The sequence below is a fragment of the Dipodomys spectabilis genome, unplaced genomic scaffold (assembly GCF_019054845.1).
Source record: "Dipodomys spectabilis isolate Male_0828 unplaced genomic scaffold, ASM1905484v1 ptg000046l, whole genome shotgun sequence".
In the NCBI taxonomy this organism is placed as follows: Eukaryota; Metazoa; Chordata; class Mammalia; order Rodentia; family Heteromyidae; genus Dipodomys; species Dipodomys spectabilis.
The window spans coordinates 10,018,198-10,045,862 of NW_024870723.1; the positions used below are offsets into that span (position 1 = coordinate 10,018,198).

Sequence of the window (27,665 nt, forward strand, 5' to 3'; positions counted from 1 at the left end):
GTAGCTGTCCTGGAATCTCAACTTTCTTTAGTTCATATCAGATGAGTTCCTACAATACAGGGAAAAACTTCTCTTACACTTGAATTCCCAATATGTAACTTACAAGCTTTTCCTCACTCTCCAGCCTCTAGGAAGAGAATATACTACACCATTTGACATTTACTAGTTAATAATTGTTAAGCAATGAAACTTTGGCAAACCTACTGAAGTGTGCAGTAGTCAATCAATGTATGTGGAGTTCTGGGGTTCCAGCTGGCTCCAAGCTCAAGGTTTTAAATAATTTGTTCTTGTTTCATTATGTAAAAGGAACCATCCAGATATAGGACACTTTCATTGATATCACTGAAGTAGAGACTCTCTTTCCTATTTTGTAGTTGAGGAAACAGGGCTCAGAAAAGTAGAGTAACTTGCCTAGACTCATACAGCTTCTAAGAGGCAGAGTCTAGGTAGCTATTAAGTGTTACTATAACCCCAGGAGCTTCCTAAGTTATTCTCCACATTCTATTTGCTGGGGGAAAGGTGTTGGCTCTCTAAACAGCCTTCTATCTGGGGCTGGTAGTGCTGATTCTAAACGTGCTTGTCCTCAGACTTGCTCCTGTGCTCCTACTCCACTCTGCACAAATAGAAGGCTAATTTTGGTTGTGGAACTCCACACAAGGAATCAGGGAGAGATGCAGAGAGGAAGGAGAAACTCTTTCTCTGCCTGCTTGGATAGGCTGTCCCGCCAGGACCCAGTATCTGTGGGCTAGCCCCTCAGATACCAGCTTTACTCAAGCAATGTGGCCCCTGGCCTTGGGATCACCACATCTGCAGCTGCTTTCTGGTCATCTTTCTGCCCACTGCGCACACCTCCTCCCCTGCCCCCACTTCAGGACATACATAGGCATTTTCTTATTTTCTCCTTCAGTTACCATGGACAGACCCCGATACACTGATAAAATTGCTGAACCTAGGGGGTAAGTGCAGAGGCCAGGGGTGCGGGAAGGACCTGTGGTCCTAAGCCAGGACTGTTCAGTGATAGTTGGGTCTTGGGTTTCAACACCACCTGTTGGCCAGAAACCTTTGTCTGGCCAGACAAGAGAGGAGAAGAATGTACTTGTCTTTTTCCAAGGTCTTTAGTCTTGAGGTAAAAATACACTGTTGGTATCCTAATTCCATGCCCTAGAGCAAGGCAAATTTAACATCAACCATCAGCTACAGCAGCATTCCTCACACTCTTGTGAGGGGCACTGGGTGTATGCTACGGTAGTGGGAATATTGTGGTAAATAATGTTTTTGAAAAATGCTGGGTTAAACAAAGTAAACGTTGTTTTTCAGTATCAGGCTTCAATGATGTGTGTTATACATTTTTAAAAAGTTACAGTATACAGTATTTAACAGTTCCAGATTTTATAGGATTAGAAAATACATCAACATCTTGTAGACATAATGTTTCAGGGAACACTTTCAAAAATGCTGGTTTATGGTGTTAGGTCTTCCAAGGTTGTTCATGGACTAGAAGCTAGCCATAACTCTTTCATCCTTAGCCACTGATCCTCCTGTTGGTGCTCTAGTCACAGGACCAATGACAACAGGCCCTCCCAAAGCCCCTGGCCTCTGCACATGCTACTTCCTGTCCCCACAGGAAGACCTTATCTCTGGTACATCCTTTCCTGGGAGGCTGCCTCTCACTGACTAGCAGAAGTGATTAGTGCTATCTTTAAATACCACCTACCTGGTATAACATTCTGCTTTGGCAGTTGCCTGCCCTTACTGCCCCCTCTGCCTTTTAGACCAACCAAGGTCCAGGCAGAATGGGCACCTGGTGAGCTTTACCAGGAAACCTTATCAAGGCTTGACTATAACTGATTCCAAATTCATAGTAAAATTAAAATTCCAAAACAAGCTAAAATTCTATTGTTATGATGATCCTTAATAAATCAGCCATATACTAATTTAGCTACTTTTACTGTGGTAAAATACCTGACCTTAAAAAAAAAAAAATCCCTAAAACTAACTGAAAACAGCCATCAAAAAAAACGTGGGCTAATGCTGCCTCTGAGAAAGCTGGCCACTAGGTGTCAGCCCAGGAAAAGATGAGGAAAGGCTGCATGCAACCCGTGTTTTACGTCTTCATCCAATTATCACTATAAATATCAAATATTTAAACAACAAAATATTAGGCAATTAAAACTATCTATTAAGGGAATGTTTTTAAAAAGATGTATAAGATTTTGACATTTCCCCTTCGCAAAATAGTTTATAAATGGTGTTAGTTTAACCTGTATTTGTCAGAAGCATTTGCACAGATTAGAGGAATTGACTCCTAAGAGAAAACCAGCTCAGCTTTCTTCTGAAATGCCCTCGAACTACATGTAACATGGACCATATGGTAGTCACCACTGCAGAGAGCGGACAGGGGAAAGGGTGTGCTCACCAGAATCAGGCAGATGGAGAGGCCGAATCCTGACTCTGCCACTTCTTAAAAAGAGACATAACCTTTTCAAGCCTCTGTTTCTCATCAGTAAAATGGGGCTGTACTGCTTTTGTTAAAATCAAATAAGGGAATGTTATATAAAGAACCTGGCACATAATAAATGCTTGATATTTTTTCTTCTCCTTAAGTCTTAATGATTTGTTTAAGAAAACTGGTTTCGGCTCCCAAACAACTAAGCATATTCATTGTGAGTAAGAACTATGATAATTTCATTCATTCAAAAGACAGTTATTGAGAATCTCCTAGGTACCAGGCTCCGTGCCAGAAGTACATGTGTAAACATGATTCTCCACTGTCTTACAGAGCAGGTTTCAAGTTCTTTGTGGAAGGGTAGCATCAGGCTGAATATAATGTAGTTGATTATTTCAAAGTCTATCACCCCCACAGATAATCAGTATAGATGCATTTCCAAGAGCAGGGCAGAGGAAGGAAATCTACACATTTATCTTGTACTCTCTCCGAGTACCATGAACCCCTTCCTTCCCTCTATGTTGCTATACTGCTTCTGTGTGCTACGTAGAGGAAAGAATGTCCCTGTTCCTAAGCTCAGTCTAGCTACACATAGGAGGATATAGAGCTCCAGATTGTCAAATGTTGTTATTTCATTAAGAAATCAGAAAGGCATTCTTTTCAGAGTTTCATTGGAGAAGCAAAAGACCCTAAAGCAACACTGATTTAAAACACTAGTAACAGACACCATATCTGTTTACCACTGCTTCCAACAAAGATATAGTGTCGAAAACTGCCATAGTAGTCTGGTTTAGTCCATGAATGTACTCTCCTTTTATATGTTTTTAGCTAGAATAGAACAGCTATGATTTCACAGAAGATAGCCCTCTCCAGGCCCTAAACATTTCTGGTCAGCTACATGCAGCTGTGGCTGTGCCTTTGTTTATTTAGACACATTGTGTGTCAGTTTATTCTTCTATTCTCAGATGAAACTGTGGGTAATATACTTTTTGGACTTAATACATCTATATTATAACATTGTGCAAAGCTGAAATATAACCCCCACTCTCTGACACATAGTAAAAGCAGATATCATTCATTCACATTGAAGAACATTTACTCATCCTAGACTATGTGAGGGGCACCAATGGATAGGAAAGAGTCCATCCGAATGAAATTAAGTAGGAGAAAAGCTAGGATTATTAAATGAGACCAAGTTAAAGCCTAGAATTCCTCTGGGATAAACTAAGAAACACTAGCTGTGCTTTATTTTTCAAGTTTTTACAACATATAGGCATTTCGTTTTCATCAAGTTCAGCGATGCTCTTTGAAATCATTCAGTTGAGCTTGATCACGGTGTTTAGGCAGATTTCCTGCCAGTTCTCATTTTCTTTCATTTAGGAAACTACTTTTCACTTGGGCAGTCTACTTCCAGAACAATGGTTCTCAGTTCATCAAGAATTTATTGTACAACTCTGAGGGAATGGGACTTGCAACAACACTAGTTCCCGAACAACACTAGTGTCTCTGTGCTGTGGACAGTGGTGGTTTGGTGACAATAATAAACAATGGCCACTGTCTCTCAATATGCAAAAAAAAAATGTTTTGATGAAACAGAAAAAAATTCTTAATTACATTTTCTTTTATGATTGTGTGTGTATGTATGTATGTATGTATGTGTGTACGTACACACACACACACACACACACACACACACACACACACACACACGCACGCATGTGTGCGCGTGCGCGCCAGTACTGGGGCTTCAACTCAGAGCCAGAACTACTTCCTTAGCTTTTTTGCTAAAGGCTAGTGCTCTACTACTTGAGCCGTAGTTCCACTTCTGGCTTTTTGGTGGCTAGTTGAAGACAGTCTCATGGACTTTTTTTCCCCCCCTTGGGCTCAGGGTGGTAGGTTCTGGCCTTATTCCCAATCTACTGGCTTCAAACTGTAAATCCTCAGATCTCAGTCTCCTGAGTAGCTAGCCACTGGTACTCAACATTTTTATGCATTAAAAAAAAGTGGTTTTATTTTAAACCCTTGCAAGGTACCTATCACCCTCATTAGTCAGTGCTGGCAAGCAATAACATGAATACTCCAATATTAAAGGAAATAACTAAGTATGTGATTCCATTCAAATCTTTTCATATTATTTGACATGAAAGATGAAGAGACAGGACTAAGAGGTTGTTTTACATGGCCACAGGTACCCTGACACTTGCTGAACCAGCATGGAAACTACTGTTCTAGAATGTACAATTGATTCTCCTCCTCTACCCTTCCTATCACCCAGAAATGGTTGCTGTCATTTAGCTACTACCTACTCAGCAGGCTCTGTGCTGGTGTTTTATAGACATCTACAAAGGAGGTGCAATTTCCATTTCCCAAGTGAGGACACGAGGATGAGTGACTTCAAGTAGAATCGAAACCCAGGTGGCTTGTGAGGCTGTGCTCCCTCAGTCATACCTGGTAGCTTCCTCGGCTACCCAGCTTCAGTGGTGCCTCCCAGAGACCCAGTAGTGCAAACACCTCCTTTTATCCCCTCTTCTTGATGGGACATGATTTTGACTTTGGATGGCAACTAAGCAAGAAAAAAAATGGTCGCTGATAGTTTCCCAGCCCTTTCTGTGGACTACTTCAGACTCTGGCTAGTGCATCTACTTAGCTCAGGCTGGTAGGTTCTGGCCTTATTCCCAATCTACTTGCCTGAAATGGATGAGAAAATAAGAAAGTCTTTCACCAAGTTTTTCTAGAGGACGTTTGGGGCTACTTAATGCTATACAAAGACACCAACATCTATGCAGCAAAAGCACAAGCTTGGTACAGAACACAGTTTGGTGGTTCTTCAAAAAGTTCACTGGGGCATGGCTCAGTGGTAGAGCACTTGCCTACCATACATCATTCCCTTGGTTTGTGCTTTAGTACCATACAACCAAACCAAACGAAATCAAAACAAAGTTGTTATTTTTTTTAAATAAAAAAGACTTCAATTGATAAATGAAAAAACCCAAGCTTACCACTTTGTAACTCATACAGAATCCATTTTTAAGCAACAAAAATATTGTTAAACATAGAATCTCCACATGACCCAGCCATTCCACTCCCAGGTATAGATCCATAAGATCTGAGAGTAGGCATTCAGACCAATACTTGTATACAAATGTCCACAGCAGCATATTCACCATAGCCCAATGGTGGAAACTTACATGTCCATCAACAGGTGAAAGGGAAAAGAAAAATAAGGTCTACTCATATGGTAAGTAGGGTAACATTTAGTATTAAAAAAGGATGAAACTTTGGATTCAAGCTGCAACTTAGATGAACCTTAAAAACATTATGCTAAGGGAAATAAGCCTGACAAAAAGAGACAAGTAGTGTATAATTCCACTTCTATGAAATACCTTCCACAGGCAAATCCATAGAAGCAGCAGGTAGGTAAGAGGTCACCAAGCACTGGTAAGGCAGAAGTGGAAACTTATTGCTCAATGGACAGAAAGTGTCTGTCTGGAATGATGAAAAATGTTGAAAATAGTTGTAATGGTTGCACAATATTGTGAAAGTAAGACAGACAATTGAGCTGATTTCCCATAGTTGAAGGGGCGGTGGTGGGGGGGGGGGGGGGAGGGGACTCTGAAGTCAGAGCTGGCTTCCATTCCCAGCTCTACCATTCTCAAGCTGTGTGGAAAATTACAAACCCTGAGCACGAGGTTCACAGGTATACAAACCATTCACTTTCAGGACACACCTCCTCTCTGCCTTTCCCATGAGTTTCTCTCATCCTGATTTCTCACCTTGCTATACAGTATGTAGCCTCTTAGGATGCCTCCATCCTCATTTAGCACATCCCTTCTGTGTGTTCTGAGAATCCTCTGCTTTTGTGGACGGCAGGGAGTACCTACCAACCCATCAAGGGCTCTTCATACATCCTATTCTGGACCCTTCTCTGCATACTGGAAGTTACCTCCTCATAACATCACCATAAATTTGCCTCTACATCACAGGCTCCTGCATACAGACATATTTCTTCCACTCAGAAAGCTCCAAATATAATATTACAAAGCTTTATTCCAAAGGTTTTTGGGGAAAATTAATTATAGTGTAGAAAAATGAGAGATGGCATCAATACCCAATATGGGAATGTGGTCATGGTAATATTCCTGTTCTGGATGGAATATTCTGTAGCAATATAAAAGTACTTATGAAGTACTTATTAGGTACTTATGGGAGGGAGGGGCAAACTCTTTGTACCATGAGAAACAAGTAAATACATATAAGTATATATATAAAGTTCAGTGGAACTATAGTGATGCCTTGGTTTTCTTCTCGTATTTTTCGCTATACTAAAGTAAACATAGACATAAATATAGGCTCTCCTTTTAAAAACCATGAGATCAATAGTTCTACTCAAGCAGGATACAGATACACATGGTGTCTTTCCAATCTGCTTCAACATAGCCTCGTGCATTCATGCTTGAAAGCCTGGCTATCAATCTGCTTTTCTCTTAACTTCTGTGCCTTCAAGGGGTTTTAGGTAGATAAATATGACTCAGCAGAATCATGTGTAAAATCAGGGCTGGTAGGTAGATGACACCTGTGCCCCTTCAGCCAGATTTGGAATGAACTGAGAAAGCAGGACTGGAGTGAGCAGGCCATAGCCTGTTTACACAGCTTATTCACGGCCCTAGTCCCAGCACTAGGCCCCCATAGGCAGGGGCTGGCCCAGCCAGCAGGCAGGCCTCAAGAGGACCAGGCAAGCTAGCTGATAAACAACTCCCACAGTGCCCCATCAGACCAGCCTTTCTGCAGACAATGCACAGAACAAAATGCGCCTTTGAGCTCCCAAGACCATGGACTCTGATCTTTGATCTGACATTTCCTAAGGACTGAAATGGCCACACAAGGGGGATGTGCCTTCATAGGCATCACCTTAAGACAACGCCACGTAGCAGGAGATGCAAAGCTCCAAGCAGAAAAAGGGAGAAATGAAAGCACACGAATCTCTTCTCAAAAGGTCTTTAAAACAGAGACTACTGTGATAGGAAATGTCTTTCAAAGGAGGTAGGTTAGTCTTACTCGATTTCATGATCATATTATTTTAAACAAAGGAGTAAGGTAAGAGATTCTTTTAAAAATTTATTCATTCTCCCTAGGAGGGAGAAAGGAGACCATTCAAGGCAACTTCAAGAATCACACTGCTGCGCTCACCCTCCCAAAGTTGCCATTTTCTACCAGAGAAAGGATCCTTGGCCTAGCAATTAAAATCATTTGTCTTTTATCCCCTTCTTGCCAAAAAGGACCCCAGCCCTAACTAGTTAATCCCCAACACACACTGCTACTCCCAGAGTTGCCTGGCAACTGCTAGGAGGCGTGTCAGAGAGCAAGAAAGGCCTAAATAAATGAGCTGGAGCCTGGACTGCGCTTGACATGGATAAAGGAGGTTTCTCCGAATGGGGCTTCCTGGCTGCTTGTGGTTCTGTCATTTAAGTAAAGAAGAACAAGTTGGCTTGGCCAATACTGTTAAATGTCTTGGGCTTTGCATCTGATATTCTCCAGGTGACTGAAAAATGGGTCACATGCCCTTGTGATTTTCAGACACCCTCCCCTCTGCCAGGCAGCAGCAACCTCCAAAGCCTACAGCAGACAAGACAGGAAACAATGTATGTACACTGAACCCATGCTCAGTGCCAACCTCTGCCTCCAACACCTCTCTGTTCTTTCATTACTTTTGCCCATGCTTCCCATCCATTATTCCAAAATTCACTCACTAACACCTACACATTGTGCCATGCTCTGTGCTTGGTGCAGAAAATACAAAGAATTAAGATGGAATATATAGGAACTGGAACAAAGACAGGGGTGTGTGGCGGAACTTTATCTTGGAGTGAAGCCCACCTGGTTCTCCACTACGTAGGAAGTCACTGCCAGTTGGAATCGCCATCCCTATGAAGTTGAATGAGTGCCAGTATTGTGGGAGGCCACTGAGAAGCTGGCAGACTTGGCTGTGGCCGGACACCCTTGTTGTCTCATTGTCTCACTTTCTGAACTTGGGGAGATCCCTTTGAAACATCTCTTCTGGCCCAAAAGAAATATCACCACCAATCACCACCCTGGGCCAGGCCCACATGTGCTCCCACAGACCTGCAGATAGAGAGAATCAAGCTGCTCTTGGCACAGGTCTGGGCTCAGCAACAGGGCCTTTTCCCTCTGGACAAAGCCCTAGAGCCTCCTTAGCAAGCAGCATTATGAATTTTTCTCAGTAGGAAAGGAAAGCTGGAAGCCAGGGGGTGCAGTGGAAGAGGAATGGCCCATCTGCACCGCTCAGGCCAGAACTTGAGCACTCTACAAAGAAGCAGGCAAGATGGTGCGGCCAAACTCTAAGCAGTTCTTAGGCTGGGCTTGTGGCTCAAGTCTATTTTCATATTTCTAGCACACTATGACTATAGGAACTGGTGTCCCATGACTGTACCACCAGCCCAAGGTGGGAAGCCACCACTCCATAACCATGTGGCAAGCACCCCAAATACCACAAGACAGTGAGGAGGGGTGAGCTGAAGGGGTAGTAATTGTGACTGTCATCCCCTGCCTTGGGGCTCTGCCCTGCAGAGCATCACCAGTTTCTCCCTTGCTTGATATCAAGGCCTCAGACTTAGCTGGATGCCTTTTTTTAAAAAATTTTTTAAATTTAATTTAATTTGTGAACATACTGTACAGAGGGGTTACAATTACATGGGCAGGATAATGCGTACATTTCTTACCAAGCATTGCAGCCTCCTCCTTTGTTTACCCTTCACATCCCTTCCCAGCCCCCCCCCTCCCCCCCCCAATCCCAATCCTTCTCCTTCCTCCCCCCTTCCCCCCCCCCCCCCCCCCCCCCACGCACTAGCTGGATGCCTTGACCCAGTAAACCCACACAGGATAATATGCTTAAGAAAATCACTGAGACCTTATCTGAAGACATGGATAAAGGAACAGAACAGAACAGAACAGAAAAGTTGGGTGTGGGTGGCTCCTACCTGTAATCCTACCTACTCAGGAGGCAGAGATATCGTAGTCTTGTAGCCTGTCCATGAGATTCTTTTTTATTTTCTTGCCAGTCATGGTGCCTGAACTCTGGGCCTGGGCACTGTTCCTCAGCTCTTCAGCTCAAGGCTAATGCTCTACCACTTGAGCCACAGCACCACTTCCAGCTTTTTCTGCTTATGTGGTACTGAGGAATCGAACCCAGGGCCTCATGCATGCAAGGCAAGCACTCTACCACTGAGCTACCTTCCCAGCCCCCATGAGATTCTTTATTTCCAATTAATCACAGAAAAAAACAGAAGTGGAGCTGTGGCCTATGTGGTAGAGCTCCAGCCTTGAGCAAAATGAAGCTTAAGGACAATGCCCAGGCTCAGAGTTCAAACCCCAGGACCAGAAATAGCAACAACAATAATGAAAAAAACCAAGCAAAACGAAACAGAACTAGGATAATGTGGTAGGCCTGGGTACAAATTTGAGGTTCACAACAACTTGATGAAAATTTGTGAGTCAGATATGGTGGTTCATGCATGTAATTCTAGCTATTTAGGAGGCTGAGATTGGGAAGATTGTGGGTTCAAGCGCACGAGACCCAATATTCAACATAAAAAGTTGGGCATGGTAGTGAATACTACTATTCCAGCTCTGGTTGGAAGGGTAAACAGGAAGATGGTTTGTCTAGGCCTGCCTGTGCAAAAAGTGACCAGAACAAAAAGGAGTAGAGGCATGGCTCAAGCAGTAGAGTTCCTGTCTAGCAAGTATTTACAAAGCCTTGAGTTCCAAATCCTATCACTGCCATACACACACAAAAATCTGAGTGGGGCCAAGGCAGTTTTCTTTCTTAAAGCCACTTATGTGGCTATGATCCATGGTACTGCAGAGAATCACAGGGGTCACTTGCTAACAGTGATGTTTAAGAAGAGTTTTTGTATGATGTAAACGCTTACAGATATTAAAAGACTAAAGCAAACTACTAAGAGGAGTACTGGATTGCTTTGTCAGGGATCTCCAAACATCATAAGATGTTGACTAATGGTCAAGCAAAATGAACCAAGAGCAAACCAAAGATCCTAGTGCTTGGTTCGAAGAGTGCCAATATGGAATTTGAATTCCAGATGATGGCAGCATGGTACTTCCCACGTCTAGGTCTCTGTACCCTTCAACCCAGAGCAGGTATGATGTGTCCTTTCAGTGCTATAGATCAGAAGTCAGGGCTTGCACATGCTAGGCAAGTGTTCGACCACTGAGCTATATTTCCCAGTCCAACAGAGGAACAATTAAAAGATGAATGGCTTCTCAAGAAGGTCTTTCTGTCTCCTCAGCATTGTGCTGCCCACCATCTTGGCAGTATCACCGAAAACACCATTCTCCCCAGCTACAGAGCCACTGCCACTCCCTCTTCTCACATTTACATGTGTTCTACAATCACTTTAATGGATCCCCAAAGTAGTCCTACGTGGGGAATGTCATTACCCCATTTTTTTTAATATGGGGAGACTTCAAAAACTAAATTTATGGTTTAAAAACCACCTAGATAACATGGTGCTGTTACAGAGGTTCAATGCTTTGGTTCAATGCTTGCTTGGAAAATTTGGGGCCAACAATGGCCTTGCAGAAAAGTCATTCTGGTATGTATGGTATACAAATGGGACTGAAAGTGACAAATCTGCCATAGTCTATTGATTCTAAGATGAAAATTTCTTCCCACTCATATCTGAAATCCAACATGTCTTATAATTGATGGAATCTTTCAGTTATGACTAGAAGTACTCTGTGTATGCGTGTGTGTGCGCGCCCGCACGCGCGCGCGCGCACGTGTGTGCGTCAGGGCTTCATGCTCTTGCTTGACCTTTTCATTCACAGATGGCACTGTACCACTTCAGCCACACCTTTTTGCTAGGTAACTGGAGATAAAATTCTCTTGAATTTGTCTATTTGGGCTGGCCCTGAACTTTGATCCTTGGATTTCACACTTCTGAGTAGCTAGGAATATAAGCACGAGAGCCTTTTCTTCCCTTCCTTGCCTTTCCTTTCTTCTCCTTTCCTTTCCTTGTCAACCGTGGAGTCTGAACTCAAGGCCTAGGCACTGTCCCTGAGCTTTTTAGGCTCAAGGCTAGTGCTTTACCCACTTTGAGCCATAGCTCCACTTCCAGTTTTCTAATGGTTCATTGGAGATAAGAATCTCACAGACTTTCCTGCCTAGACTCTGGCTTTGAACCACGATCCTCAGATCTCAGCCTTCTGAGTAGCTAGGATTACCACGATTCTCAGATCTCAGCCTTCTGAGTAGCTAGGATTATAGGCGTGAGCCACCAGCATCTGGTGCATGTTCTTTCTTAATGCTGACTACAATAAAGGTCTATTTTAGGATTGAACGGCAACTCAAATTCAAGGAAACATGCCAAAACCATTGTTTATCTTCCAATAATGCTGTTAATAGCTGTCTAACAATCCCATCTTGTGGATGTTCTTTCAGTTACTTTCCTCAGATACCTATCATGACTACTTAGTGGATTCCAGTGTTTTACCAGTAAAATTTCTGCTGTGAACACCATGGAATTACACTGTCCCTCTTACTACCAGTGGCTTGGGAGAGGGTGGACATTTCTTGCCCTTCCTATTTCTGGATCTTGCTATTTCTTCCGTTGTGGTGCCTTTTCCTGATGTAAGCACCTATAGGTTCTCTTCTGAGTCCCCACACCCCACAACATCCTCTAACTAGTCTCTTTACCTCTAGCTTTTCTTTCACTCCATCACTGTCTTCCTGATCAAATCTGACACAGGTACATCAAGTCTCTTTTCCCTACAGGGCAAATTTCACACACTCAGCCTGTCATCCAAAGCTGCCCAATCTAGTTCCAGCTTTTCCCACAGCCCCATCTCCTGCCTAAAACCCGACTTCTGATAAAACAGCCAGCCCACTGGCCATGAAGGGAAAACCCCGCCTTCCAGCCTCTGCTTGTTCAGCCAGCCCCAGGCCCACACAGGGAGGGGAGCACCTGTCCTTTCCATTCCAAGCTTTACTCCACAAACCCATTCCTGTACACCTTTCTTACACACTTTAAGCTCACTTGATCCTTACAACAACCTGGAGATGTGGGAAGAACAAGGTAGTCTTATCTATATTTACTATGTGGACAAACAGATTAAGTGACTTGCACTTTTTGTTGTTGTTGTTGTTGGTCACGGGCTTGAACTCTGAGCTTAGGTACTGTCCCTCAGCTCTTCAGCTCAAGGTAAGCACTCTACCACAGTGCCACAGTGCCACTTCTGGTTTTCTGGTGGCTAATTGGAGATAAGAGTCTGATGGATGTTCCTGCCCGGGCTGGCTTTGAACCATGATCCTTAGTGCTCAGCCTCCTGAGTAGCTAGGATTATAGGCGTGAGGCACCGGTGCCCAGCTGTGACTTGCACTTTTATACATCTGTGTAAAACTCCAGAAGTGCAGAACCAGGGTTCAAACTCCTGGGCTTCTGTCTTTAAATCCACCTGGCACCTCTCAGGGACAGATGTCTGTATATTAGAAAATCTTCCATGGAACAACGTGTGCCCAGCTGACCTTTAGCACTGTGTGCCAGATTCTACATACATCACAACCTCAAGACAAGGATCACAGTGAAAATACTTCCAGCCTGTGGGGTCCTAGTCAGGAACTAAGGAACGCCTAAGCCAGTAGTCCTACTGTCCTTTCAGGGTGACAATATTTTTCTCTCACAACATCATCAGGTTGGCCTGGCCCAAGATGATAACAAAAACCCAGAGTCATTTCACTTGAAGACAAACAAGTCATAGGAACTTGCTTCAGGCTGCTGGGCTTTCGAGGACTAAGGGAATGGAAAGCAGTAACAACAGCACTGGTCCACAGGCAGTGTGACCTGAGCAGACCCCTCACAACCCACTTGGGCGGGGCTGAGTTGGGCATGCTTGTTCTTGGTTAACCAAAAGCTTCTCACAGAATCAGGAGAAGTAGAACTGCACTGAGTTTTAGAGAAGACCCAACTTTACAATGTATTGCCTCACAAGCCAGTAGGGGACATAGAGTGAACTGAGGTTTAGAAAGGAGAGGGCCATACAGGAGGCTTACATCATCTCCTGCTCCTCCGTGCACTTTGTATTCACTCAAATTGCAACAATACACAGAAGCCATGAAGGTGAATCCCTAGGACACTTTTCTTCCTCAAGTATGGAAGAAAAGGCCCTTTGAGGAACAAGGGACAGCAGGGCACAGAGCAGAAGCTTTAGGACTGTGGGCAAGTCATTTTCTTCTCTTTTCTGAGACTCAGTTTCCTCATGCGGTGACTGAGCCTCACGGATATCCTGTGAGCCCTCAGGGAGACAGCAGCAAGGGTGAGGGCCTGGCGCCATATTTAAGACACAGGCAGTGGGGCTTTCATTTCTTCCTTCATTGAAGCAGCAAAGGCCTCCCAAATGACGCTTGGCCCCCTCATATGACAGGTGAGACCAGGAATTCCTACTCCAGACACCCCCCCTCACACACACACACACACACAAACACACATATTCTCACTCCTCAGGGGGAGTAAAAACTGAGTTAGGCTTCTCAGCCCTGACCAAACATGAAGTTGGCCACATGCCCATGGACTACTTACCGGCTCAATTTTCAATGCGTTTCGGTAGCTACCAAAGAAAGCGGCCTGGGCCTTGAGGAAGGCCCTGGCCACACCGTCGCCTGTGGCTGTGGAGACCTTCTTCAGCCTGTTCTTCAGGGAGGAAATCTGGTGGTGGAAAGGAAACACAGGTTGAGGGCAGGCTGCAGGAGGGTTAGATTCGATAGACTGCTGAAGGAGAAAACAGTATCAGTGCAGTGTTCCACCTCTCCCAGTACTGGGGAAGGCATCTTGGAGCTCCATATACTAGACTGTAGGTTACCACTGGGCCACACCACCAGCCTCAAGCACATCTACTGAAACTAATTTTTCAAGTACTTACTATGTGCTACCTAAGCACTCCTACAGAAAATCTCTATTTTTTCCTTCAACAGTTCTATAAGGAAAGAATTGGTGTTCCTGTTCTTTGAGAGTGAAATGGTATCTGAGAAGTTAGTTACATGCCTAGGAACAACCCAAGATGAAGTTTGAATTTAAGTCTTATAACCTGAGCCCAACTATGCAAAGACTTTTAGTTCTAATTCCCTCTTTAAGCTACTTACAAATATTAGAAATAGAAGGTTAGGAGGGGATGGGAGGGGGAAAAGAATGGAGGGGGTAACAATGCTCAAGAGGAAGTGTACTCATTACCTCACTCATGTAACTGTAACCCTCTGTATAGTATCTTTACAATAAAAAATTAAAATTAAAAAAAAATAGAAGGTTAATTTATATACCTATACATCACAATGTAAAGCAATAGTTGCAGCAGGTTAAAACAAAATAAACAAGAAATAGTAATAGGAAAAAAGGCAAAGAATTGGGGACCAGATTTAACATGTAACTATAAGTTACATAGTGACTAGATATATACTTCAAAATTGAATTAACAACCTCCTAGTAGTCAAAGCAAGAGGGGAACAAGAAATTGGTCAAGATTCCCTGGACTATGTTTTATAAACAAATCAGCAGCTGAAGAGCTGCTAGTGTCACACTATTTCCAGTGTGCTCTTCATTCACATCAGGATGCTACACTGCACAAACTTCAGAGTGCCCATTTATACTATGTCCCATTTATATGGTATCCTGTAATTATGCAATGTGGTGACCTGAGTCATTCATTTGTATCACAAATATTTATTATGCACAGGACTATTTTATTTTGTGTTGGTCCTGGAGCTTGAACGCAGGACTGGGTACTGTCCCTGAGCTTTTGTGCTCAAGGCTAGTGCTTGACCATTTGCATCACAACTCCACTTCTGGCTTTTTGTAGTTAATTGGAGATAAGAGACTCAGGGACTCTCCTGCCCAGGCTGACTTTGAACTGTGATCCCCACATCTCAGCCTCTTGAGTAGCTAGGATTACAGGCATATGCCACCAGCACCTGGCTTGCTCAGAACTAATTTAGCTGCTGAGGAAACCAGGTATGGACCTTGTTTGCATTCAGATGACAGAAAAAATATGCAGTGTGGCATTATTTCTATGCATGTCTGTTAACAGAAGTTGCCAAGAATGCCAGGAGAGCCTTCTAAAGGAAAACAGGCGGGCTGAGAAGGTGGTTCAGTGGTAAAGCGCTTGCCTTGCATACTTGAGGCCCTGGGTTCGATTCCTCAGCACCATATAAGCAAAAAGAAAAAAGCCGGAAGTGGCACTGTGGCTCAAGTGATAGAGCGCTAGCCTTGAGCTGAAGAGCTGAGGGACAGCGCCCAGGCCCAGAGTTCAGGCCCCACAACCGGACCCAAAAAAAAAAAAAAAAAAAAAAAAAAGGAAAACAGGCTTAGAGTAAGAATTAAAGGACAAGTTAAAGCATTTAACTAGGCAAGGGCTGAGAACTGTGTGCTAAATCTGGAGGGTAATGTGCAAAAGCCCTGTGGTAAGGAGTTCAGAGAATAGAAAGAATCGGGCTTCAGCAGAGAGAATGAGGGGGAAGATGGCTAAGATGAAGCTAGAGGGGCAGGGAAACAGAAAGGGTCTTCCTTTATTTTGAGAAGTGGACAGCTAGTGGCTGCTCCCTAGCACATTAGGAACACATCTCAGGAAGCCACTACTGTAAACTGTTTAGATATGGATTATCTATGTTCTGGTATTACTTTAAGGATACAACAGAAGATTAGGTTTAGATAATCCATACATCACTTATAAAGCTGCAGTGGTAATTCTCCTGGGCACAGGATCCACATCTTTCCTCAGAGTCCTCCAGGTACGTAGGAGCCAATAAACATTAACCATCATTGACCTGGGATGGACTGCATATACTAGAGAAATGGCCCATAGATACTATGTGTTGCTGCTAAGGAATTTATTTATTTAGTTTGTTCATGTCAGTGCTGGGAACTGAACCCAGTGGTTCAGTTGCATGTGAAGTAAGTACTCTACCATTGAGCAACATCCCTAGTCTCTACAGAGGAACTTACAAAACTTAGGCAGCTTACTGAGATATATTTCACCTATCACAAAATTCATTCATTGAAAGTATATAGTTTTGAATGTTTTTTAGTATACTCACAACTCAGACAGCCATCACTACTCCCTAACTCCAGAACATTTCAACATCCCCCAAAGAAATTACATATTGTCAGATGTTACTCCCCCCCATCAATTCTAGCTCATACTAGCCAAAGGCCACTATTAACCTACTGTCCCTTTCTATGGATTTGTCCATTCTGGACATTTCATATAAATGGAATCAGATAATAGATAGTATAAAATGATTGAATTTTTTTCACTTAGCACAATACTCATTGCAAGCAAGCTTTATCCATGTCGTAACATGTATAAGAATCTCATTCCTTTTTAAGGCTGAATAATACTTCACTGTTCCATCGATAGCACACCTTATTTACCTGCTCATCAGTTTCTCCTTTTGGGTGATTATGAGTAATGCTGCCAAGAGGAGTCATATACAATTTTTTGTGCAGAATCGGCAGGGATTTTGAGGTGAGACCCTGAATCACAAAAATTGTGTGTTGCCAGACCTTGTGTGTGATAAAGACAAGCTCAAGGCCAAGTAAAGTCCCAGCGTCCAGTGCTCAGCTGGCCACTAGTAAAGGTAAGCCAAGTGTAGGAGGTGCTCATGTGCAGCTGCTGCAGGATGTGTCACCCACACTCTGAGCTGAGAGAAGGTCATGAACAATGGGAACAAGCATGGGGCTGCCTACCTCACCACTGCACACAGGTAAGCCACTGAACCCCAAGATCCTCTGAAAGCCACAGGCATCTATCTCAGCCCAGGAGATAGAACAAGTGTGCAGTGCCTCTCCTTTCTGGAAGCCTTGAGCCCCAACACCACAGTAGTGAGAGCCCGAAGAGTGAAGCAGGCTGCTTGGTACATGAGCACGCTGATGTGGACTTTCAACTTGAAATAGAAATAGAAAAAGCAACAAGCTTTATTAAACTGTTAAAAAAAATATCGCCCACCCCCCCAAATAATAAAAATCCTGCCCCACTTGATGACCAGGGTGACATTTCCATCCTTTGAAATGGTGCAAGCCACTGTCGCTCTTCTGGTTCCTCAAAGGCCTTGGGCCACCTGGGCCGCAGATTATTCCTCATTTAACCTTCCCTGGCCTTTCCCTTTCATTCAGAGGTGTTTAATTACCTTGGATTCACAAGCTGCACTTCAGGTGAGCCTCTCCTAATGGCCTCATTACCATTTTACACAAAGAAGGAGTCGCTGATTGTAACTGAGCAAATAGGAGAGCGCCTTCCAGCCTGAAACTAACCGAGTGGTCCTGGGCTCCTGACATCCTGTGACCACCTAGGCCAAGACTTCTGAAGACCTCCCTCATCCCGCCATACAGAAAAGCTTTTGTCTTGACCCGTCACCACTTCAAACTTTGAAACTGCAAGTCTATGTGCATCTAATAGCTGGAGACAGCATTTGTCTTTTAAATAAAAGAGAGGGCAGAAAATGGGAGGCTTAACTAACCCACCATAACACATCTAAAGCTGAACTTGAACCCTGAGGCCTCCTGAGGGTGCTGGTCACATCATTACATTGGGGCTCAACAAGGGTAATTTGGGGGTGTTGGAAATGCTGTTGGGGATGGCTTCCTCCTTTAATCAGGTGTCATAGGAGGAAGACAGAAAACAAAGGTAAGAGGTCACAAAATTGCATTCATCAACTCTCCTCTAAGGCTGCCCTCTGCTTCCTCTGTGTCTCATCTCTGTAACTACAGTGCCATCTAGCTAGCTCTTGGGTCAGATGTCAGATTCTGTACTTCTCCACCCCTTCCACAACCATTCTCACATCTCATCAACACCACCTACAGGGCCTGAGTCTGCCCTTGTCTCTGGGTGTCCAATGACCTTGGCCCTTTGAGGCCACACTGATGGTGGTACCCTAGGGCTCTGTGCTTTCACTTTCTCCTCAATGCTCTCTGCCTACATTACTCCTTCACCAACCCTTTACTGGCCCATCCTTTGCCATCTCTTTCCCAGAATAGGTTGTACAGGCATTCCTCAGTTGGCATTCCCCCTACCTGCCCTGTGGAGCATTTACATGATGTTACTGCTCTCCTATTCAGCCCAGTCACATATCATTAACTCTGACAGAGTTGTTTCTTGCTCCTCCTTGTCCTGTCTATGGACATACATTTACTATTCGAAAGACCACCCAAGCATCCATCAATAGGGGCCCACGAAATAAGTTACATCATAATGAAATGCTGTGAAGTTGCTAGTGGCACTGTACTAGAAACAAATATGGATTAAAAAAAGTTCAAAAAATACTCTGAAATGAGAAAAATGTATTTCTACTATTATACAGTAATATATGTATAGCATGGATTATTTCAAACCTCATGTAAATATATATACACTTAGTTAAAACCATAGGAAGATGCTTTCACTTTTTATTTTATACACTTGATTGTTTTGATTATCCCTTATAAAAAAACATATGTTACTTCTATAATAAAAAATTAAAGTGAGGTATTTTTCTTTAACAGTCAAATTACCCATTGCCTTAGGGTACAAGAAAGAGGCAACCCAGATGTCTCCCCATCTGTGAAGACTCTTCTGACCAGTACGCCAGACTCTCTCCCACCACCCCACCCCGGCCCCCATCCCAACTGGTTCTACTGTGAGCTGCAGAGTCTTATACCTATTCTGCAAGCCTGGGAACTGGAGCCATGTTTTTGGACCAGTGGAAGTATTCCACACTATCTGCTGAATGCAAGAACAAATGAACAAGTACTTCAACATTGTGAAAAGCATTTCCAGTAGAGGCACCTCTGCTTGGAGGTAAGCCTAAGATCACATTCTTTGGTGATTAAACATTGAGGGAAACTAATCGTAACTGGATAGAAGTAGATGCACATCCCCTTCTGCAGATTGCATTGCTAAGACACAATCAAACGACAAAGAAAATGAACCTCTGGCTGATGCATGAGTGAAAAGGAACAAGTTGGACAGTGGACTCAGTAGGTAATAACAGCCTGGGCACTGCCCCTCCTATACCCTGCCCTCACCCTGTACTTCCTTCACACCTCCTTGCTTGGGCATAGATTGTGCTTTCTCTCAGGTCTCTTGGCTTCCTTGCTCCTCCATGCCTACTGGCTCCTTGCTATATATGGTTGCAGTCAGATTAGTCTAGGTCTAGGATCTGTGACCTGGTTTCCTTCTGCTTAAATCTTTCATGCTTCAATTCCTTTGCTGGCAAATGTGATATTGGCAATTTATATAGATTGTAAGGATTAAAATATAGTGGATTTAAAATGGGTAATAGATGTAACAGAACTCCCAGCTTTTTTGTTTTGCTATTAGTTCAGATTTCATCTTTCAGCTACAACAATCTTTGAGCTGAGCTGGTATCTCTTCCTCTATTTTCTTTCTGACCTAATCCATCTTTGCACTGGATTATCTTCTGAAAACAAAAGGTTGAATCATGTCAATCTCTTCCTGGGAACTTTTTACTGGCTCCCTACTGCTGATACAATAAAGTCCAAATTTCAAAGTCTTCTATGAGCTTTGATTCAAGCTTCCTTTCAAACTCTGTCTTCTACTTGGTATCTGAGGTCTTAAAACCTATTCCTAAACCCAGGATATATTTTTATTATATTCTCTAACAAAATCTTGTACTTTTTTTTAAAAAAGTCTCTAACTTTCTGTGAGGCCCTCTTTCAGAACCAGCAGCTTTTTCTCACAGCCATGAACCTCTCACTGATATTAGATCTATATATCTGTATGTCTGTATCTCTTAGCGCTAGAGATGAGCTGGGAACAGAGTCACATGAACGAGGACTTGCAACTGCACTCCCATAAACCAGACATGAATGAGCTAACTACTGCCTCAAAGGGGCTTTCAGCATGCTATTATTTAGCTCTTTATATATGGGCAGATTACTTACCTTCCTTATCCTAAGAATGAAGTGACCTCTGTAATACATGGTAGCACTCAACAAATGCAAGTTTATTTCTTCATTATTTGTTGCAACTCCTGGGAGGAGGAGGGGTAGGCATTAAGGATGACACCTTTCCATCAGTGCTGCTACTTAAGATCTTTCAGTGTCCTCCTTATTGCACCATGATACAGATAAAAGTCCTAGCCAAGCCTGGAAGGGCCCCATGATTCAATTACAGGCTTTTTCAGATGCAAGGCTCTTGCATCTTGGCTTTCCTTCTACCCCAGGACCTTTGGATGAGCTATTTCTGGTTTGGAGTATTCTTATCCACTACCATCCCCTTACCTAGAAGTATCCAACAAAGCTTTCTGCAACAATGGAAATAACTTATTTTCTGTTCAATATTGTCCAATGGTAGAGCTGCTATTGACCACTTGAAATGTGTCTACTATGACTGAGGAGCTCAAAGTTTTATTGTTTTAACCAGTGCAAACCGAAATAGCCATGTGTAGATAGTGGCTATCATATTTGATTATATAAGCCCTAACTCAACTATTAGTTCTTCAGTTTCACCCCAACTAGACCAAGCTGCCCTATTATATACCCTCACTGTATCTTTCCTTTCCAGCAAGGGGCAATGATATATTTGATAGCGAGGTGACTCACATCTGTCTCTTCTCATAGACTGACTAGTCCAGGAGGTTAGGGTTCCCATCTAGACTCAGTGAACACCTCAACTAGAAACACGGTTCTGCTACAAGTCTGACTCAAGTCAGCACTGCAGGAGGCCCTGATCCTCTTTGGGAGTTATACTAACTACTGTAATTAGAATTCAGTTTTTGTTTTTGAGAAATCACCCAGTAAGCAGCTGCAGAAAGGCCAGAGAGTCACAATTCCTTTTCCTTTAGAACTAGGCAAGTTGATCAAGTCTTCCTTTCCTGAACAAACTAGATACCATGGCTTGTTCCTAATCCCCTGTGGCAGTTCTGAGTCTGGAGGGGACAGAGGAGCCAGTGACTGGTTCCTCTCCTCAGGTGCACACACAATTCCTTCTACCCTCTTCATAGTGGCAATGAAAAAGATGGTACAGTGCATCTTTGATAGTTCTTGCCTCAAATATGAAGAAATCTTGATCTTTAAGACTCAACACACTTGAACTCTTTCCAGTAAAGGAACTCCTCAGGAGAAAAAAATCAGGAATTAATATGTATGGGACACCCTACTAACTACCAAATACCAAGTGTTTGCTACCTAGCACTGGATTAGGATTTCGGAGCAACCGGACTGGGCACGGGCTGATATTCCCACTATAGAGACAAGGAAAGTGAGACTCAGCCTGTATCACAGAGATAAAGCAAAGTTAGAGGCTGAAGTCAAGCCTAAGCCTACCTTAGTCAGTGCTAGTCCATTAACTCTCAGTGCTGCCGGGGTTTCTTAGACTAGCAAATTACATTCACCCATGATACTGGCTTGTTTCCCCTGACTTAATATATCTCCATTATTGTGACCGCTCATTCCTTGCTTTTCTGTTTCTTTCTTTAGAACATGGCTGGACCTTGACCTCAGTTGGCTTTAATTGCTTCTACTGCATCCCATTTTCCCCACAAAGATCTTGGTTCTCCATGGGGGAGTTGGGTTATGCTAGTTATGTAGACCTCTAAGCCAGGGCTGGTGATGACCCTTGGGCTCGGTCTCTGCTCCCTCCATCTCTTCTGACAACTCATGGCTACCTATGAGTCAGAAAGGTAAGAGTTCGAAGCAGCATTTTGTCAGAAGAAAGGATCAATTTTCATTATGTAAATGGCTTTTTCACTATGTTCTGTAATGATTCAGTTGCATATCCCAAGAACAAACTCTTAAATCCGTGGAATGATATTCTTGGAGTAAAAAACAGTACAATCTTAAGAAAAAACTGAAAAGGCCCATTTCCACTAGCTGCCAAAGAGAGATCAGGAGGAGCCCTGGCTATATGCATGTACTCCAGCCCCTTCCCACACATTCTGAGAACCTCTACACTCAAAGTCAAATACATAGTAGCCGAGAATTTAGCCATTTTCTATCCATTTGTAAAATTCACCTGCATCCAAGTATCTTTTTCCCCCAGAGTAAGCAAAATTGCCTTTGTTTTTCCTATAAAACAATTTAGCTTTTAACACACATACACACACACATTCTCTCTCTTGCTCTCTCTCTCTCTCTGTCACTCTCTGCTTCTAGCATATCCTATCTAACCTACAGAAGGCTTGAAGTTCTGAGCCAAAATGTGTGTTTATATTATTAGGTGGTCATTCAATGAAAACATTATTTCTAACCAAATATGTGTGTGTGCGTGCATGTATGCCTCTCTATGTCTGCATCAGGAGTATCTTTAAAGCAGGGTTTCCTCCCCATACTTCTGGCAGTTGAGGAGTAAAGGTCAGATTTAAACTATCACCATGTTTCACAATGCAATCTGTGCAGTGCCGCGTAATGAAATGGTTCAGTAAAGGTGCTTGTGGAAATTCTTTTAATTAGGTCTAAGGCTTTTCAGTTGTCAACATGAATAAACCAAGAAGCATTCTCTTACACACAGAACACACAAAATGAAAATGTAAGCTACCTTTGAAAAAGCAGATGTACTTGTAAAAGGAAAGTTATACATGTTTTGTTCTTTTCTTCTTTTTTTTTTTTAACAACATAGCTTAGACTGATTTTTCCCCGCACAAACTACCAACATTTTTCAACACAAAATGGACCACAAGCTAAGAATAAAGGGAATGCTCTATTTCTAATGAACCAGGACATTCATGGCTGGTTCTAATGAAAAGTATTTAGAGGAAGACTAACTTTAATGCTAACTAAACATATTTATCAGAGACCAACAACTTTCTTCATGAGCAAAAGCCCTCTTTTCACTGAATTATAATTAATTCTACAGATTAGCAGTTACCTCAGTCAGACACATGACTGTCCCATAATGACACCTGCAAACCAAAAGACATCTATCAAAAATGTTGCAGAATGCGCTCGCGCTCAGCACCAGGTCCAAGGCCTGGAAGATGAGTATGCCTTGGCAGGGGAACCATCAAGATGCTTGCTTTTCAAAGCTGTGTTGACAAACTCAACCATGTAGATGTGGAAATTGTAGTCATCAGCTCAGAGCTGAATAAGGAATGCAAATCCTCGAAATAAAATTGTGAGAAGATGGAGGTTTGCTTTGAGAAGATGGGCTGTATTTTCACTCTGATGGTAAAGCAACATTCAACTATTTGAGTCACCAACAGGAGCTAGGGTTTGGATGATTACAAAGGTATTTACAAATAGCACTGGTTGAGAGAATTCATGTGGAATGAGACAACTAAAAGAAAGCAACTTCAGCACGTACAGGAAATTGATGTCTTGAAGTTGGCTTTGGTGGTGGATACTTAAGAGTACTCAGAGGCTGAAGCAGAATAATCACATGAATCCAGGAATTTAGGACCAGCCTGAGTAGCATAGTAAGTTCTAGGCCAGCCTGGGTATACTTCAAGACCTTATGCTTAAAAAAAAGAAAGAGGGGGGTGGGGAGAAAATACCTTGAACAGAGAGAGAGGAAAAAAGAAAATACCTTTAACAATAAACAGTTAATATATTATCAAGTGAATCCATAGCATGAGCGTCCAACACTCCATGGACTCAGACAGAAGTGAATCCTGACTCAGTTGCCAGTTATTAACTAGATGCCTGTATGCATGTTACATTCTGTCTTTATCATGGGGATAAAGTACATTCACTCTCTCTCTCTCTCTTTCTTTCTCCCCCTCCCCTTCACTCCCTTTCTCCCCCCACCTTTCCTAGAATTGTTACACAGATTAAATGTGAAGATTTTTTTTTAAATCTCCCGGCACAGTACCTGGCACACAGTAGCCTTAATAGATGGCCATTCTTCCACACTAGCTCAACTCGAAAGCCAAAACCATCCAAGTCCTAATTTTAGCATAGGAAAGAATGGGTTCACAATTAACATTTTCTAGGGCATCAATTACTGAAATGTCACTCATTATGCTGAGCTTAGTGGATTTATTTAGTGACCCAAACTCAGTGTGTATTTGGGAGTTAATGAAGTGCTTGGTGTTTACAAAGATAAAAGCAGGATTTGTCTCAGCAACAATCCTGGGCTGAATGGATATAGATTTCCGTGCTCAGGGAAGTGGCCAGGCCGGATCCATGGTGGATCACACGGATACATCCACACAGAGCAAGATATCTCCCAAGGGGATGCGGGCATCTCCACCTCCTCAGGGGAGAGAAGAAAAAAAAAAAAAAACAGGAAGGGGGGGGGTGGGTGGGAAGTGTGTATAATAGATGTGTTTCACAGTGTCCCTGCTGTGATGAACAACTTGATCCACTTACAGTTCCAAACACATGATGCATAAAAGAGCTGACAGAAATTCAATTCTTGCAAAGAAAAGCATCTGCTCTCTAGTGGGAACGGCCAAATATTAAGCAGTTTTAAGGCAGGGCAAAGACCTAGAGGAGCACACTTCATTATCTAGATAGCTAGAGTAAAGAAATGCAGAGGATTACAAACGAACGAAAGGAGCCCAGATTCCAAGCATTAATTACCCAGAGTAAAATGATTCAAGTTAAATCTTTGTTACGACAAATATTAAACCCAGCTGTGTTTATGTAGCAGTTGTGAAAAAGAAGAAAAAAAGAAATCCGTGTACAATATCTGTGAGCTCTGCCAGTTAATTGAATTCGCTGGCAGCACTTCCTCCACCAGGAGCCAAACATCCTCAAAGATAAAATGTAGCTTTTAAACAGACCTGGGGAAAACGGAATCAAGAAATTTCAACCAATAAAACACAACTCTTTACTGTTATAAAAGTAAAGTAAAATTCAGTAATGAAAGGAAGGAAGTCTCTTAAACATTTACTGCATTCCAAAGCTCAGAGTTGTGCTTTACTGCTCAGAGCTCTTCTGATGTCCCACAGTGCTCCTGCCCCAGCATCTTTAATGAAGCCCCATAAACTCCCATAAACTCCTCGATTGTTGACAAATCATACACACACGTGTGCTCAGTGCAAAGGCTCATGGGATTCTGACGCTCCCCTTCCTGCACAGAATGGATGAAAGAGTGGACACTAAGGAGCGTGGCTCAATGCAGAACTGACAGACAGACAATTCCATAATGCAAGAGGGATGATGAGTGTTGGCTGCACACTGATCCTAGGTGATACTATCTATGTGACTTGTCCCCTAACTCCAAGGCTAGTTATCAGTAGATGTGGAGTGGAAGGAAGCTTTGCTCAGATTTGAGGAACCAGGTTTGAATAACCAGAGAGACAGTTAACAAGTAGAATCCAACACTGGGTAGGATCCTCAGTCTTGGACTCATCATTGTGTAGAGGTAGCCACATCAGTCCTTTTCTTCAATATCTTAGTTCCTTCCCTACTGTCCCCAATGCAAAGTCCAAACTTGTTTTTATGAACATACTCAATACGGTTATTCTTGTTTACTTCTTTCCCCTCTGTTCCTCCAGGCACATATTCTCTGTTCCAGCTATACTAAACTATTGCTCCCTGACCAGGTTAATTAAGCTCACACTTCCAGCCTCCGTCCCACTTCCTGGTTGGGTTCAGCTCTCCCTTTCTAAGAATAAGTCCTAGTATACTGAGCACACACAGAGATTTTCGCTGAAGGAATAAGGAGGAATAATCTCCACTCCTGAATCAGCTGTGGGTCTGCCCATTTGTGATGTTCTTACTAGGAATGTCTGGGAACCTGAAATTCACAAGGGAAAAGGAGAGGTGGCTTTAAATCAAGCAATGGCATCATGTTCTGGATGATATATTCATCTACAGCATGGAAGATAGACTAGTGGAGAAATGGGAATGAAAGTGGCAGTTCAGCCTTTAATTAGCCTACTTATTTTTTTTTTTTTTTTTTTTGGTCGGTCGTGGGGCTTGAACTCTGGGCCTGAGCGCTGTCCCTCAGCTCTTCAGCTCAAGGCGAGCGCTCTACCACTTGAGCTACAGCGCCACTTCCGGTTTTCTGGTGGTTTATTGGAGATAGGAGTCTCACGGTCTCTCCTGCCCGGGCTGGCTTTGAACCGCGATCCTCAGATCTCAGCCTCCTGAGTAGCTAGGATTACAGGCGTGAGCCACCAGCGCCCGGCTTAATTAGCCTACTTATTAATCAACCTGTGACCTAATAGATGTAAACATGGTATTTTAATCATCTCAGCAACCATTATATCCAGCATAAAGTATGGCACACAGTAGGTGCTTAGGAAATAACTGTCAAATGAATCCTAACAATAGTAGAGAAGCACTTATGCAAGAAGATCTGTCCTTTGCTCCTGGGATATGCTATGCTATTGACATACAAGGCTGGAATAATTGTAAACTCTTTCATTTTAATCATTCTTCGGGGGGAGAGGTACTTGAGTATAAACTCAAGGCCTTGCACTTGCCAGGCTGACACTCTACTCTGAGTTACCACTCCAGCTAGCATACATAGCTGGGATGATACCCAGTATGCCTGGGCCCTTGTAACACTCCAGAGACTGGAAGTTCTGGATTTTTTAAAAGAAATGAGAATGAAGAAATTCCAGCTATGGCTTGAGATAAACAGCTTGTACATAAATAAAAGGTGGAATATTCTTGCTATATTTCTTCAAAGTCCACAGCTAGGGAACAATGCAATATTGTCAGTGAAAACAATACATTTTTAAGTCTCATGGAGACCAGCAAAGCAGAAGGCATTAACCTTATTACCACCCACCCCCTATCCATTTTTTCATGGTGGAAAAAGTGAGACAAGATTATAAACTCTGATACTAAATTGTCTAGGCAGCTAACAAAAAACTAGAGCCGCCTGGTCCAAAGTTACTCTTTGCCCATGTTCATAAATCATGAAATCAGCAGAGTTGTTCTGAAAGCTGTCACAACTTAAGTCACAAAATAAGTCACAACTTATTTTCCATAGAATGCAAGCATTTTAAAAGTATGATCTGATGAGTTTCAACAATGCACACATACATGTAACCAGTACCATAATCAAGAGACAGAATGCTGTCTTTACCCCAAAGGGTTGGTTGTTGCAGTCAGACTCTACCTTAATCACCATAGCCCAGGCAACCACTGATATGCAGCTGACAGCCAGCCGATCTACTTCTCTAGACTAGCTTTTTTTTTTTTTAATCCTACCATTTATATAAATTAAATAATATACTATATCTCCTTGTATCTATCTGGTTTCTTTTTGCTCAGTGCAAGATATTTGAGATTGGTCATATGGTAAG

At 42.8% G+C, this 27,665-nt stretch overlaps 1 protein-coding gene across 1 annotated transcript in view; it reads right to left on the reverse strand.

The window, feature by feature from the left end:
- Dennd1a (DENN domain containing 1A) overlaps positions 1 to 27,665 on the reverse strand; it is a 480,539-nt gene that overhangs the window by 129,693 nt on the left and 323,181 nt on the right. Inside the window, 1 exon segment of the mRNA XM_042678648.1 lies at positions 14,056 to 14,181. Coding sequence (XP_042534582.1) covers positions 14,056 to 14,181 — 126 coding nt within the window.